General features: G+C 35.4%; 1 protein-coding gene across 1 annotated transcript in view; it reads left to right on the top strand.

Annotated features, from left to right (window-relative positions):
• The window catches only part of GRIK2 (glutamate ionotropic receptor kainate type subunit 2), a 432,872-nt gene extending 418,340 nt beyond the window's left edge, over positions 1 to 14,532 (top strand). The window contains exon 16 of the mRNA XM_086461343.1: positions 14,368 to 14,532. Within this exon, the coding sequence (XP_086317469.1) occupies positions 14,368 to 14,532 (165 nt within the window). The remainder of the gene's footprint in view (positions 1 to 14,367) is intronic.
• Positions 14,533 to 16,725: the final 2,193 nt, after the last annotated feature.

Here is a 16,725-nt window from a genome sequence, read left to right as displayed (position 1 = left end):
TCTTCTACACATAATTTTGATTTTCAAAAGAGAAACTGTCTGTAGCTCAAAGTCTATCTAAAAATGTCTCTATAGAAATGTTCTTTACAGAAGTTTATACTTGCAAAGGTGTCCTGGTAGCATCTGGAAAAGATTACATCAGCACGATTTTTTTTTGGTGGGTTTACTATTGATATGGTGTCCTGTAATTCCAAACTGACTAAGTTATGAAAATTCTAGTGTTAATTTGTTCTGTACTTGCAATTTATACAACCATAATACTGTAATTGTGCCAACACTAGTAACATCTTATGAAATTTAAATTATAATTTTTGCAAAACAAATAAATAAATAAATAAATCTTCCTGTATATGTCTCCGTGTTTAAACTTAAACTGTACATTTTATTCCTATGAAAAATTCTGAATTTTAAAAATTGAGATAAACTCTTGGATTTATCTAGGTCTTTTTCTTTTTTTCTTCTCCTTTTGAGGAGCTTGTGGCCTATGGCAATTTCTATATTTCTACTTAGAAATTTAATTTAATAAAATCAGTAGTAAATCCAACAACTATATTTATATTGGTATTTTTCCAGGTGCTACTGGTGAGTTTTTGTAACTTGAATTATTACTCAGAAAATTTACAATTTGTTTTCACTTCTTTTGAGGCAATTTTTTGGTATGCAAGTGTTCTGTTATAAATACATTGTTAAAGACCTTTTTTTCAAATGCATACAAAGGCAGTGTGAGGTTACAAGGTCTTAAACACAGTTTGAACATGGGTACATTTTATTAAATTGTTAAAGGACCATTTGGATCCTCTTCTTTATGATACTGCAGGCTGATTCATTTCTGTTAATGTACTATTGGAATGTTATGTTTCTGAAATGAATTTGTGAGGAAAAAGATACCAGTTGCTTAAGTAACTCATGTAAGTCTTAATAATTTTTATTCATCCCTAAGGTGGATATGGCTTCATATGGACATCAGCATAACTTGGTTTAGCTTTTCTGGATTTTTAACAATAAGAAACATTCATAAAAATAGAACTGTTTTGATAATAATTCAGTATTTTGCAGTGTGTAGATGCATATCTTACGTGACGATGAGAGCATGTTGGAAGTTGTGTGAGGAACAGAAGCTTCTTAACTAAGGACTTCTTTCTATAAGATCTATGGTTTCGTAGGGTGGTGATTTTTTTGTTTTAAATTCCTTCTTTTTTATTTTTTTTTTTGTTAATGATGGTTAGAGATGGCAATGACTGGAGGTATCTGGCCTTTTAACAGTACTTGTAGCAGAAAGGTCTCATCATCAAGTATTGAGATACTTTAAAATGTTAGGAGTGAATCTGAAGCAGTTAAGGGTCAAGTCTCTCTCCTCTCTTTCTTCCTTGCCACCAATCCCTTACCTCCATCCCTCCCCACTGCACCCACACAACATGATGTCAGGGGACCACAAGAATTTCAGCAGAACTTCAATTATGGAATTAAATTAAGAGCAAAATGATGCCAGTATCCCTACACACAGCCTACTCCAGCATCCCCTCACCCACTCTTCTCTCAGCACCCACAGACTTTCAGTGAATGTCTACTTCCATCATCTCCGAAAGTAGCAGATCCCCTTTGCCTAGAAGAGGGAGTAGTAGTAGTCAAAGGGGAGTTAAGCAGAACTGTCATCTGTCTCCAGTCTCTACATTTCATCTACCTGGATGAGTAAACCATGCAAGTAATGGTGCCTTGGTTATCCCATGGAGAGAGAGGAGGCACTTATTTTTGGTAGCATTTATAATTTCATCCCTTTAGAATAGAAGTATCATTCTGACATTTGTATAAAACTTCTCAACCTTTGGAAACAAGGAAGATCAAAGGTCGTATTAACAACCAAGGAAACAAATCAGATAACTTCAGCTGCTGAATGTATGGAGTATCCTGGTATATAAATGGACATATTAACATGTGTGTCTGCTTTTTATTGTACACACAATATATAGTTGCATTTCCAGTGGGGAGGCAATGAAGACTTAAAGTATATAATCTAGATATGATTTTTATTGTTTTTGATGTCACCCCGCTCCTGAAGTGCACACATAAACAGAGACATTGGGTGGTGTGAACCTGGTCAGAGGACTGAAATCTTGAAAGGAATTGGGCTCAGAAAATCAGCAGACAGAATTGTGTTATTTGCTAAAAAAACATTGCATCTTGTAACCAAAGTGGTTCAGAGTACCCATGCTCCTGATTTGTTCAAAAATCCCAAGGAAACATGTGACGCTAGCTGTATTCTTTCTGGGAAATAGATGAATTCATGCCACCACAGCCCTTTACAGACACAGAGAAATTCCTCTTTTATTGACACCTTTCAAAAGCAAAGATAAACCTGGATGTTATCACAGTTAGACTGTCAGACACTGACACTATCCTATGGCTAGTTTGTGTGAAAAATGAGTGTCCTAAGTATTTTCTAGGAGATCCAGATCTGACGGATGTCAAAAGAACAATGTATAGGTTCAATACTGCTGTCATTTATAGCCATTCAAAACTCATTGAGCCATCAACAGGCCAGAACTAGGTCTGCTTGTGAAAAAAAAAAGCAGATGTGTATTCTATTAATTTTGAACTGCTAAGTACTTCAAACAACGTGAAATGAGACACGTGTCAGAATACCTTAACTGTTTGTTCCACTAAAGGAGATCTGGTCATACGCTTCCCATAATACAAAATACTAAATCTTAGATCATACTGAAACAATAACACCAATATTTCTGGAGTTATATGATCAAATTATAACCCAACATAAGTTAAATTAGTGTCTCTAAAATAGCTATGTATTTATAATTTATTATAAAAGCAATAAAAACAATAACTAAATTGATACTGGTTTATGTTCTACATACATTTCTTAAGGAAGACAAAACAATTGAACTTTCCATGGTAGTTAATTCACTGTTCAGCTACACAAGTGACTGGAGAAGATCAGTCTGGATTCTTTATCTCACTAGGTACAATGAACAAGCAGTTAGCAGGACTGGACCCAAAGCAGACATTAGTAGCTGTGAATATACATGGATTACATACAAAACAGGGCTTTACTTACAACTGCAGATTCTATTGAACAAGCAATTCTGAATGCTGAACTGTGACCTGTATATGAGACTCACTATGTCTTTGAAGATGGCACAAACTTCACTGGTTGACTCTTGCCCAAAGTAAATTGTTTACGAAATTTTCAAACACTTTCTGCAAAATGCACAAACTATGTTTTGGGTTTGATAATGTAAGGATAACAGGAATAGAAGTTTCTGATCTTAGCTGGCTCAAAAACTCATGCAGCTTTACTGAGCTGCAGATACTTTAGGTTATGGTAGTATTTGATCTTAAACTTACTAGAAATTAAGTCTGGTTTTGCTACGATGGCTAATAATTCTGGTTTGCTGTCTACCTCAAACACACATTTGAGTAATGTGATAAACTGGGGTGTATTTTGAGCTAAATAACCCCTCTAGTTCTACCTAGTACACAGTCTCACTGATTTTTTTCAGAGGAAGTATTGGGAATGACAAAGCACTGTCCTTTTCTATGGCAGAATCTTGACAGGTGACACAGTGGGATGGGGTAGGAGGAGATGTCAGGCTGGAGGCTGTCCTGGCTGCATTCCTGCAGAGTAACCACAAGATGGTGCCTTCTAATTTCTCAGAGGGAAATTTAATTGTTACTTTTTAATAGAATTTATGTCACAATACTTACCTATTTTTTAATTGCAGCCTCTCTAAAAATGCTAAAGGCTTGTATTCCTATTGTTTATGATACAGACATCTAATTATGTCATCTGCTTGGAAACATGTTATTAAGGAGACCTTTTTTATCTAGCCAATCTTGACAATAAAGCTCAGTCATTTGCATTTTATAATTGCTTTTGCTGGTGAATGACCTGCTCCCTGATTTTAACAGGCACTAAGAGGGCAGTGAATAAGCAATGTTAAAAACAGAACCCATTTAAAACACTTATTGTGTCCTTTTTTTTCTATTAATGTGCTTCAATGTGTTATGGGTTTATGTGCATTTCATACATTCAGTTTTGTATAGCTCATATTATTATCTTAAAGTCCAGGGAAAATGTTGACCTTGAAGACCATTAACGTTTAACATAATATATTGATGATTCTCAGTTTGAGAATTTATTGACCTTTCCTTCATTTTTGCAGGTTTTTAAAAGTCTTCTCTGAAATTATTTCCATTTTGTTACCACCTTCACACAGTGATTAGATATTACCATAAGTGTCAGTTGTGTGGTAGAAGCTATGTGTGCACTGCTGGAATCTTGAGGATGAAATTCACAGTATTGCTGAAGGCAGTGTCAAGAACATACAGAACATTGCTTGCTATCACCCTTGCAAATGTCTGACCTTGTACCTATCCTGGTTATGGTTTCTTTGGAGAAGGTGACATTGGCTTGAAAAGTTATCCTGAAACCTGGTTTTGTTAATGCAGTGGACCTGCACCTTTTGCAAGAGGCAAGGAGCGGCCAGGGCTGCTAGCCTGAAAAAGCTGCTGTGCTGTAACCATATACAGTTGAAACCACATCCTGATTGTGCTTTTCTCAATTAGGGTTTAACTGATCTTGATTTGTTTTCATTAAGTTAGTGTAAACACTAACATGAGTTTATTTGCCAAGGTACTTCTACAATCTGCACCAGGATAAATTTAATTCATTATGTCTTAGAATGCTTCTTTTTAGAATTGAGGTGAGCAAAGTGAATACATGTAACTTATCCTATATGGAATTGTTTTACAGGAAGACATTAATCAGAACTGAAATATTGTGGATGCTTCTTTATGACCAGGATACGTATAAAGTCAGTATTTTCATCTTTATTTTAATTGTTATTTTAACAACGCTGCAAAACAAAATTACCACAATAATTTCACATGAAAAATTAAAAGATTTTTAGGATCCCTTTTTGCTGTACCAGAATATTTTATGGTTTGGGTTTTTTTTTTCCCAAATTTTACTTAATTAGTTTTCATTAAGAAATTTTTTGTTACTTTCCCCAAAAATGCAGTTATGTCAGTGTTATTGGAGTTCAGAGAACGTTCCTAATAGTTTAATATCAAAAGCCTTTGATATTTAGGACAGTAAATTATAATAGTTTTGGAACAACCCCAACATAAATCCCAACCTAGTGATTATTTCTTTTCCTTTCCAGGGGGAAGCAAGTTAAAAAGATTTTAAAGTTGAAAAGCCTGTTCCTCAGGCTACAATACAAAGAATGCAGGCATCCTTGGTAAATCAAAGTAAAAGCTGTGGGATTTATATCCCAAGTAAATTTTATATAATGTACAGTCAGTGATGTAGTCTGTATTATGTCACATTTTGTAATGGAGTACCCTCGGAATTTTTAATATTGGCTGGGAAAAGCAACAGCAGCTATGACAGCTCATAAAAGAAAATGTTTTCCAACATTAGTGCATTGCATTCTGCAGATATGCAGTTGGAAAATTGGGAACTTCTATCATCCTGTACTCCCCTGAGCACTGTATGTGGATATATAGGCTTGTATGGCTAATTTGTGTGTGTCTGTAAGTGTACAGATTACTTGAAGTTGAGGTATTAATTATAATTAAATGCCCTCTTGGAAACTACCTAAATACATATTAGAATATATTTTCTAATGGAAGAAACTCTAACAGAAAACAACAAAACAAAACAAAAACCCAAACCAAAATCAAACCCACAAAACCCCCCACCTTTCACATAAAAAAAGGATTTGAAAAGATAAAAATGGAAAAAGTAGAAAAAAGCAATTTGACTGAATGTTGCATTTTAAAAATAATTTGCAAACAATAAAACATTAAAAACTAGATCTCTATATTGATTTTTGATTACAGCTCAATCAATATCTTTTTGTTAATGAACCTTGCTTCTGAGGTATGTTTAAGATCTTAATTTGTATCATTCAAGAAACAAAGAACAGAAAGATTAGAAATGTATGTAAAGCTGACCATTGCACAAGTACAAATGTAAGAATATGATTTTGGGAGGCTCACCATCACTCTATAGATATTCAGTTGAAGATGAGGGTTTAACTTGCTGAATATTTTATGTTTGACAAGTAAAAAAAATTTTTGGACCCCCTTACATGTTGTTTATTTTATAGCAAGTATAGTTCACATTCACTCACCAATAGAAAGAAGAAATTTTCACATTATGTAATTATTGGCTCCTCTGAAAAAAAAAATTCTGCATTCTCAAGGAAAAAAAATGTCAGATTATAGAAAATTAATGTCATTCTAATAAGTTTTCATTGTCTTCCCCTAAATATTACTTTAACATGTCATGTATACAAGTAGTTCAATATATAAATATCAATCTTTGCATCTTGAACCAATAAGCTATACTATAGCTAAGTGCAGTAGCAAACACAGTTTGTTCATCTGATATAGATTAGCCAGCAAAGTAACAAGCACTTCCAGCTGCCTTTTAGATTGCAAAAATATCCTAGTCTGCCAGATGAAACCATGTAATTACAGAGAAACGGATGCTAAGCATTTTGGTATTGTGCATTGCAGTATGACTATAATAGTTAATGTTTCCAAAACAGTAGAAACCATTGGCATTTAATTAATACTAGGAGTCTCTCTCTATTCAATATGATTTGAGGCCATGCCAAATTTTATATTAAGTTTATACTGTCACACTGAACTATAAAACTAGTATAAATTTTTACAGTGAATCATTTACAGTGGACTTCAGCTCAGCAAACTTTAAAAAAAGCTGTTTAAATACAGCTGAACTCAGGTAAGAAATGTTGGATTTATTTTCTAAGACATCTCTGTAAGGTAGACTATTTATTTTCAAATTAAACTATTTGGTGTTATGTACGGTATTTTGATCCAAAGGATTAATTACATATCATCATCACTTCCTTTCACCGTGCTTGAAGATAGCAAACCTGACCTTCCTTGGACAAACAGAGAATGAATTTAGATCTAGGATCAAAAATGATTTGATAGGTAAATGAACTTTCACATCCAGTAGCTGAGAATGCAAGATCTCAGGTGACTGATTTCAGTGTAATCAGGATCATCTCGGCTGAAAGGCAGAGAAATACCCTGCACAGCTGTGATCACAACATCCAGAACTATTAAAATATTGCATTGGATATCATTCTAAATCAGAGAGGCAGTACCATATATTATGTTACTTATTTGCTCAGCAGCAGCTACATGGTTATGAAGTACTATGAATTGCTATCAGCACTTATTAAACACCTGGCAGGGACACTGGACTTCAGTAATATGCTCTGGAAGGAGGTCTGGACTGGTGTGGCAAGCTTCACACCAGTAGAACTTACTGCCTTGACTGAAGCACAATGACAAATAGTACTTATCACCACTGATCCAATTTGAAACCCAAACCCAAACTTAGGAACCTGGAGAAATCCTGAGACCGTAAGCCTCTTTCACAAGAGGTGGAATAGGTGGAATTGATTAATAGGGGTAGATAATATCTTCTGAATGCTTCCCTCTACTTGTCCAACATAGCACCTATCTTCCTGGGATTAAGCTGCCGTCATACCCCTGTTTCAGCCAGGTACTGGAAGCACGAAATGACTGCACCATCCTGGTCTGACAAGAGAGTAGGACTGTGTATCATCTGCGTGCTGATGACACCACAGCCCAAATTATTTCATTATCTCCTCAGTGGCCTCATATACATGTTGAAAGGAGAGATGACAGGATGAAACCTTGTGGAATCCTGCATGAGAGAGAGCCCTCGGGGCTGATGAGCAATTGCCCTATGCCATCCTCTGGGATTTCTCTGAGAGGAAAGAGTGGAACCACACAAGTGCAATCCCATCTGCCCCAGCCTAGGTCCACAGGTGAGTCAGAAAAACATCATGGTCAGTACAATGGCCAGAAAGGCTGCTGGCAGAGCTAAACAAAACCACCTTTGAAAAAGCTTTCTGTACTGATAGGAGTTCCCCATTAGCCACAGGAACCAGTGTAGCTAGCAGGATGCGCTCAGACTGGAAACCAGGTTACATAGTTTAAGAAGATTTTAAATGGACTCAGAGTTGCTTTACCAGAAGTCTCTGTCATCCACTAGAGTGCATTTTCTTTTGTCAGGAAATAAATTTTAGAATTTGAGTATGGCTGAATTGTTTTTTTGGACACCAATTGATAATTTATTTAAGGCAAGCTGGAATCTTATTTCCCAATGGCAGACACTAAAAATATGTGCTAGAAGTGGCCTGAAATAAGGTCCCGTATGTCATCTAAGTTCATAGCATAACTATAAAACTCAATGAGCACTTCAGCCCTTGGAAGATTATTTCAGTGTTGTTTTGTTACAGGAAGGGCCAATCCCATCAGATTCTTGTTGATCCTCTCCATAAAATTGCTAGAAAAGTCCTTGCAACAATCAACACTCAGTTCAGTTATAGGGTGAAGCACCTCATCCTTCACCAAGCTGTCTGGAGCAACTCTACTGGTCTTTGTAGATACTATGGTGGAAGCAAAGCTTAATTTACTGAATTAAAATTTTCATTTTGCTTGATATTGCCTTTATTTGAGTGATGAAATCTCCCATATGTTTTGGCCTGAAAATAACTTCTTAATATGACTGCTCATTCTACTTCTACCAAAAAGTCAATAGTTTCTAAATCTGAAATTGAGAATATATTGGTGATATGTTCAGCTAATTGATGTGAACTCAGTCTGCAGTGTACTTGTGCATTATCCTTGCTATGGATCGAAAATCTATTACATCAGAAAAGTCTGCAGCACTTTAAATTTAAATTTAAATTTAAAGCAACAATTTAATTTTTTTTAAAATATAACTATATTATGCACACATAGATGTATAAGTAGATATATATGTGTACAAACTTCCACCTGCAGTCATGTCTAGGACTAGGTATATAACTAAGCAACCTAAAGTCTGATCGTTGTAAGTACACTTTAATTTATTTTGAAATGGTAATTCTTCAACTACAATCAAATATAATTTCTCTTTTTCTGAGCTTATTTTCATTCCATTGATGGTTCATCTCTTTGTGATTCTAAGTCAACATTTTGCTAGGATTCATGTTTCTGTCCAAGGGAGTTTAAGATTGACAGATTTTCCATATACACATTCAAAATTCCTAGAGGAGTGGCATATGGAAGCAGAAACTGATTAGGAGTGAGGGTCAGGGTAGGGCTGTGCATCATTCTCAGCTAACTTCAAGAAGATGAAGAACAGTTTGACTGATATATCCTACTAGATGGTAGAACACTGGCCCATAACAAAACATGATGATGCAGGTTTACTGCTCTTATTGCTTTAAAAAAATTAAACAAGGCTTCAAACAATAGCTGACACACAAGACTGGAAGTAATGAACTTCTCAGTAAATCTTATCACTTTTGTTGAAAGTTAACAGTCAACTTCATGTTAACTGCATCAAAGAGGGGGAAAAATATAAAGCAGCAAGTGATTGGAGATTTTTAGTTTGAAAACACATTGAATATTATTCACTTAAATCAGAATGTTAAGAGTGGTGCAGACATGCCAATCCTGTCTTCTTGTTGCTTTTCTTAGGCTGTTAAAAGCAAAATCTATGGGGATAGTCTCATAATTCTGTGTCTAACAAATGCTCATATGATTTCTAATTACCTTTCAAAATTCCTATAAGGCAATGAAAACAATTTAAATATTGTCTACCTTTCATATCAAAACATACATGCAAAGATACATTTATTTTCTCAGGCAGTAAAGTCATGTAAAAGCTGCCTAAATAAATTGTAAACAGTGGTAACATTTTGCAAAATTATCATCTTGATTCTACATGACTTGTGAGCTGTCAGCTGTGGCAAAGAATAAAAGACATATCAGTTACTTCCTTTAATCTTCTTAAGGAGATGAGCTTTTTAAAAATTGTTTTGTGTTAAAAGGCCGAGAACTACACTTCTGATTAAAATTTTCTTTTGTACACTTGAACTCCCCACTCTAGAATCGAAGCTCTGTTTTCTAGTGTTTTATAGTGATTTGCTGCAACAAAACAGTTGCACTTATCTGCACTACTGTTTAGACAACTGTATGCCTCCTTTCAACTCTTCTACTATTTCATTGTATATAAGACGTCTTGGAGGCGTTTACTTTATCGTAACATTTAAGAAGACAACTTACGATTTTGTCAGGGTTGGTGAAAAATCAATAATAAGACGTTCTCATAACATGCCTGCAGTGTGAAAGGTAAGTCTCGGGCAAAAGGTTATTTTCTTTGAATTAAGCAGAGAGTCTTGTAATATATACTAAAAGGGCTCTGTTCATGATGGGCAACAGTTTTGAAATACAGCCTCTAAGTTCTGTAAACATTTCACTGTTTTTCCCTAACAATCTGAATGGTCAATTGAATTCAGAATTGAGATATTGGATTATATTTTCTAAAATCACATCTGAAAATGTCATTTATCTGTCCAAAAAAGTATTCTAGAGCTGCTTCTTTTTTTCATGTCTTATTATTCCAAAAATTGTATTCTAACAGTGAAAGAACACAAAGTTTAACTGTACAGAAAATGGAGACTGTTCACAGATTAGAATTGAAATGAGACAAGAAAATAATTTATGTTAAAAAAAAATCAAACATAAAGTAATCATTTGTAAACCTTTTTGGAACATGATTTTGCAATATGTGTGAAAACTCTTCCTTATATTTCTCAGGTAGAACCCGAAGAAAAATAGGGATCCATGTCATGAACTTTTACATAGCCTTGAATTAATATTTTTTAAAATACATGACTATTTCAGTGAGGGAAATTTGAAAAACTAGAAAAACCATAAAAGAGATGTAATATTTTTCTTATTCAGTGCTTGGTTACCAAAACAATGGTATTGTCTGGGAGCTAATACTGTTTACTGTTTTCAGACATTTGATGTTTTAGAATACATAGCATACATAAAAAACTTAGTAAATGAAGTAATCAAATAATATTTTTAATAAAATATATGCAGATAAATTCCCATGAAGTTAATTTATTAAAATAATTTGAATGGAAGAATGGAAGAATTTTCTAGATAAAATAACTGTCTCAAAATTGTGTTAATTGCCTTTTTAAGACTGTCAGTCTTGCCAACATTTCTCATTCAATGAGTTTTCAGATCCAGGTAAAATTCTCAGATAAAATGTGTTGGCAATTTTCTTGAGATCTCATTTTCAGGATATTTGGCAACGTTGGCATCAAATGCGTGTATCTACTTACCTCTTGGCTATTGATTGTAATCCTGTTCTCGCTGATATTACCTAACAATTTATACCCTTTGGTAAGTGTTTGCAGATCTTTGCAAAAGGTTTTGGTGGATTGATGCATCTTGAAGAGGATTCACCCCGTTTTGGCAGCCTTGTTAGATGTCTTGTCAAAAAAAGACCAGGGACGCAATCTTGAAAATGTTAAGTGCTAACACACTGTTTTTAAATTTAGAAGGATTTTGTTCCTCAGAATGTTTCAGTTAGGTCTTTGATTCCAGAGGAGAGAACCATATAATGGCTGGAGGTGGTGTAACACTGAGAGTTGCAGCACTTTCTTAATGGATTCCCAGTGAAATTCCTGAGTTATGTGCTATGTTCCCCACATAGTGAAAGTGCCAAGTTCTGCAAACCTTAGCAATTTAGCCAGTAAGCCATTAGGGAATACTAAATTAAATCTTGCCCTTTTGAAAGATTTCAGGGTTAATTTCAGATTCAAAATCATAGCTGCAGTTCTGATGTTAAGTAATAACACTTTCTTGAAAAAAGAGAAAGCCTAAGAAAGCTGATTATTTTCTTTCAAAATACAGCTAGATAAGAAGGAGGTTCAGTTTCCTGCTCTCTACACAATGCTAAGCAAAGATACCTTATGCATGAAGATCAGACATATTACAGCTCAGACCATTCAATTAGAAATTTTAGCCACCTCATTCACACAATGAAAACCATTAAGTACTGTCTTAGATGTCAACCCAGTGCACCAGAACATTTTTTAAAGGGATTGCTATTGAGTGTCCATAGCAGAAGTCACTCCACCCAGAAATGCCAGCCAGAAATGACAAATTTAGTCTTGAACTTTCGCCTCTAAAGGACTTGTGCTCGACTCTGCTCCAGAGAGATATACCTTCCTCTCCTTTGGATTCACAACTTCAACTTTTCTTAGTTGTAAGTGGCTAAACCCTTTCTATATAAGTTGAGTAGGTGTCCTTCCTTTATATCAAACTCAGCAGGAGAAAGGAATGTTTGAAAGGAAGAGTATCACAGCCAGAGTAAGATTGCACTTTCCTTCCCAACTGCCTGTTTCCTTATCCATGCAAAGGACTAGGGAAGAGGGTATTAGTTCAGGATTTAGGGGATTCAGGTTCAGTTCTAACCCATGACTGAGACAAGTCATGTTTGCATTCTTTTGCACTAAACAGAATTTTACATAACAATATTGAAGTCGTCACTGAAACAGGAGCTGCCACTGAAGCCTTTCCTCTGCCACTGTGTGCTCTAACCCATAATCAACAGAACAGACCACATTCGCTCTTTCCCTTTCTCCTGCTCTGCCTCTATTAACTGCTTCCTTACAAAATCAACAGGATCAGTAGGTTGAAACTGTGAGTGTTTTTACCTTGAAATGGTCTGGTGCCTGTAGGTTACAGCCCTTTGCTGAGACCCTGGAGCTTAAATCCTCTCCAACAGAAGATACTATTGAGTTGACACTTTCAAATGTGTCTCTCATTCAGCTCTAATGCTTCAGCTGATGAATGGCCACACAGAAGAATGTTGTAATGTCTGCCACGTGTCCTTCTCTAGCAGTTGCCACTTTTTTTTGAGGAACTTGATTTGTTAGGTCATTTCAAAGGACACCTACAGGATTGATGACCTTATGCATGGAGAACTTGAGTGTGAATTCCAATAGGATCCAGGACTAAGCCAAGCACCAATGTGTTAGCAGAATTTCTACTGACTATTGCCAAATAACAAGCCTGTAATGTTTAAAGTGGAAAAACTGAGTGCTTTACTGCTCAGAGTGCCTTCAGCCCTGAATGCTGGAAGCTGAACAACAGAGTTTTAATTTAGGTTCCCAAAGAACTAGGTAGTGTGAGATGCTTAAATATTTTCTGGATCTAATCTCCAAACTCCGGGTTTGTATGAATCATGGCAATGTAACAGTTTAGAAATAAAGCAGGTTTTTGGCTTGTGAGATAAATTAGACAATTGTACGTTGATTGATGATATACCACTAGTCACACAAAATCAAAAAATGATCAAGAGATATTTACAGTAATTCTAGATGCTCTGTCTTTTTTTTTTTTTTTTTTTTATTTCCCCAGTTCATCTCCCTGGACTGCAGATTAGTTATTAAGAAAGCAAAATGCAAAGAGCTAGATTATACCTCAAATTTGCTTTGGTTGAGATCAGTTGTCAGAAGTGTGTCATAACATTGGCTCTGGGATGTGTTATTTAGTTAATTCATTTCTCCATTAGCTGTAAAATCTTTAAGTATGTGATATAAGTGGTTAATTCACAGACCCCAAAACTGAGACTTCTCTTCCTTACTTCCATATTTCATCCATACCCCAGTTCTCACATTGAGGAGACACTAATTGTTCAGCGCACTACTGGCAGCTGAGAATTCAGTCAGATTGAGGCAATAAGGGAAATTTATTTTATTTTTCAAGTTTCTTGCACTGTAAAATGGAAAAAGGGCTTTGAGGATCTAGCTTTTGATGAAAACATGCTGATAAACTGTTTTTCTGATAAAGTGATCTTCATAAAGATCAATGAAACTGAATATATTTTGCAAATATATGCTCCACAAATGATAGTCAGTAGTGAAAAAAGTGTTTAGATATAGAATATATTAAAAATAATGCAATAGATATTAAGTTTCAGTAAGCAGTCTACATTTTAACATTATTTAAACATTGATTTAGGTAAAATTCCTATTACTAAGGCTTCTCGTTTTGTTGAGGAACAGATGTTTAAATCATATAGAAATGAAATTATTTTGAAATATGGGCAAAAAGATTTTACCGAATATCTAATATACATGTTATATTCAGATGATATCTTGTAAGGCTAACCTATGTTACAAGAACATCTGTTTGAAATATTTTTATGTATCATATACATCCATAGTCAGTAGCTGCCAGATAAATAATTGTTAGAGACAAGGTGATTTTTTCACTGAGTCATCACAGCTTGATAAGTCATTTTAATTATTATGTGATGCATATTTAAAAGACAGCAATTTGTTATGAGCTCCAGGCTGACACAAAACAAACTTACAGGACCGACAAGGCTGTGCCAATAGAGTGAATCTGCTTCTAGACATTGCAGCTAGACATTTCTTACAGATATTTTTTTTCTTCTTCCTCTATTTCCCTCTGTAGAGGTCCTTCTGTAGTGCCATGGTAGAGGAGCTAAGGATGTCTCTGAAGTGTCAGCGTCGGTTAAAACACAAGCCACAGGCCCCTGTTATTGTGAAAACAGAAGAAGTTATCAACATGCACACGTTTAACGACAGAAGGTTGCCGGGTAAAGAAACCATGGCATAGAGCTGGGAAGCCAAATACCCCAAGCACAAACTGTCGTCTTTTTCCAAACAACCTTGCGAGAATGTTTCCTGTGGAAATATGCAACCTGTGCAAAATAAAATGAGTTACCTCATGCCGCTGTGTCTATGAACTAGAGACTCCGTGATCTCAGCAGTTGCAATGGCCAGACTCGAATCACAAGCATCATGGATCAACCAAGTTATGCGGGGTTACACTGTTCGTCATGGGTTTTCACCATTCTGAATGAATGAAAGTTCCATGTGAGTTTTGTGGCTGGTTTCAAATGCAGTCTCAGTGAGAAATTACAGGTTCCTTTTGAAGTTCATCGGTTGCCAGGAGGTGGAGAATAAATGTCCAAGATGATACTAACTATGGAAGGAGTCTAGTAAAAGTAATAGCTCAGAACTGTAGTGGAACAAGAAACCGTATGTTCTTCTGAACGTCCAAGCATAGAAGAGTTGGTAACTGCTGGTAGACTGAAACTACCATCTGGACAGGCAATATGAGCTCTCCGGATGGAAGAAACGTTAAAGTGAAGAAACATGAATCCCATGAATAGAAGGATAAATATGAGGAAGTTCACCCGCTTTTTGGACTGTCTGTGTCACTGAACTAAGTAAATAAATAAAAATTGAAAAAAACCATCAGTAACTTAAATTTACCTGGGCTGGAACTTTGATCTAAAAAAACCACCACCAACAAAAAATCCATAATTTTGACCCAATTTTTAGATGAATGAAAGTTTCCTTAGTACAAAGGAATGTATCTTACAACCTTTAGATATAAGCAATTGCTTTTTTTCTTTAATTGTGAAAAGAGGGAGGGGGGTGGGAAGCAGTGTATTTCACACATAGAGGGCTTGCATTTTAGCCTGAATGGGTTTTGAAACCCTTGTTCCTGCTACTAATTGAACTCAATGGAGCCTGTGCAATTCTCGCTAATATTGGAAGTGGGATGGGTCACCTAAAAGAAGTGAATGTGGAGAACTTCAAGGAGGACTGCATTTTTCAATACAGTCACAGTACTAAATGAACAAAATTCTTGAGCAGTTTTTTTTTTTTTTCAAAAAAAAAAAATGTTCAGGTTTATTTGTGGAAATGCAAGATTTCTATGAAAATAGTTTTTGTATGGAAATTTTTGTAATACTTTTTATCAACAAAATAAGAACATGTGTTTCTGTCAGGGGTGTGATGCCAAGCATGAATGGTAGTGCGTGTGCACCACCAACGTTTGGTGAAAACTATTTTTATCAAGAAAAAGGAATCTTAGAAGAGACATATTTTCAAGTTAGATAATATAAAAAATAGGTGCACTACCACCACTGCTTACCATGCTACACCCCTGGTTTCCACTAGGCTGATAACATGCTGTCATGAACAATTGTGTGTAAATGGTAAAAGACACAGACCTCTTGACCACATTGTGATAACAGTTAAAGTGCACTCAGTTTGCTGTTTGAATCCAATGCACAAAATTAAAAAAAAAAAAAAAAGCATTAAAATTATGTCAGTTTTAGTTGTTTTGTTTTTGTTGTGTGATTTGAGCAGCATATGCACAGTACTTTGTGTCAGTACTGGTACTTAGCCTCAGCAAAATGCCCTGCCCTGCTGATTCTTGCCATTAAATGCGTGGCCAGAGAGTTTGCAGGGATTTCTGGGAGAAGTCAGTACAGCACATTGTGATAAGTTTTTGCAGGATCTGGCTTCAAAGCTAATTACATGTCCTACCTGTGGTGAGTTCCTGGATATAACATTTTGAAATACTGCCCTACAGATGCTGAATCTTGCACCTCCATCTACTGTAAATTTATTTGTATCTCAACAAAAAATGTATAGAATGGGCTATGTAGGAACGTTAAGTCAACAGAAAAAGATTATGAAGATGGTCTTTCCATGGAAAATAATTAATTTGATTAATTTAAAAAAAAAACTTTTAAATTATCATAGATAATCAGTCATTGATGAGTAATGAGATCATTTGTTTACTGGGGCTTAATTTAGTCTTATCATCACCTTTCTAGCACAGGAGTATAAGATACATCATTCAAATTGTAGAAATTATATCATGAAATCTGGGGGGAAGGGGGAGGTTTGTGTCTACTACCCGGTTCTCATAAATCTTCATAGAGACTGAGCTGGCCATTTCCATTGTGAACAGGGACTGAGAAAGCAAATTCTCTTGTATTTGTGAGAA

Source organism: Leptosomus discolor, chromosome 2, assembly GCF_034619465.1.
Source record: "Leptosomus discolor isolate bLepDis1 chromosome 2, bLepDis1.hap2, whole genome shotgun sequence".
Lineage (NCBI taxonomy): Eukaryota > Metazoa > Chordata > Aves > Leptosomiformes > Leptosomidae > Leptosomus > Leptosomus discolor.
Note: the sequence above shows the minus strand (reverse complement) of the source record. Positions and strands in the feature narration are given on the sequence as shown.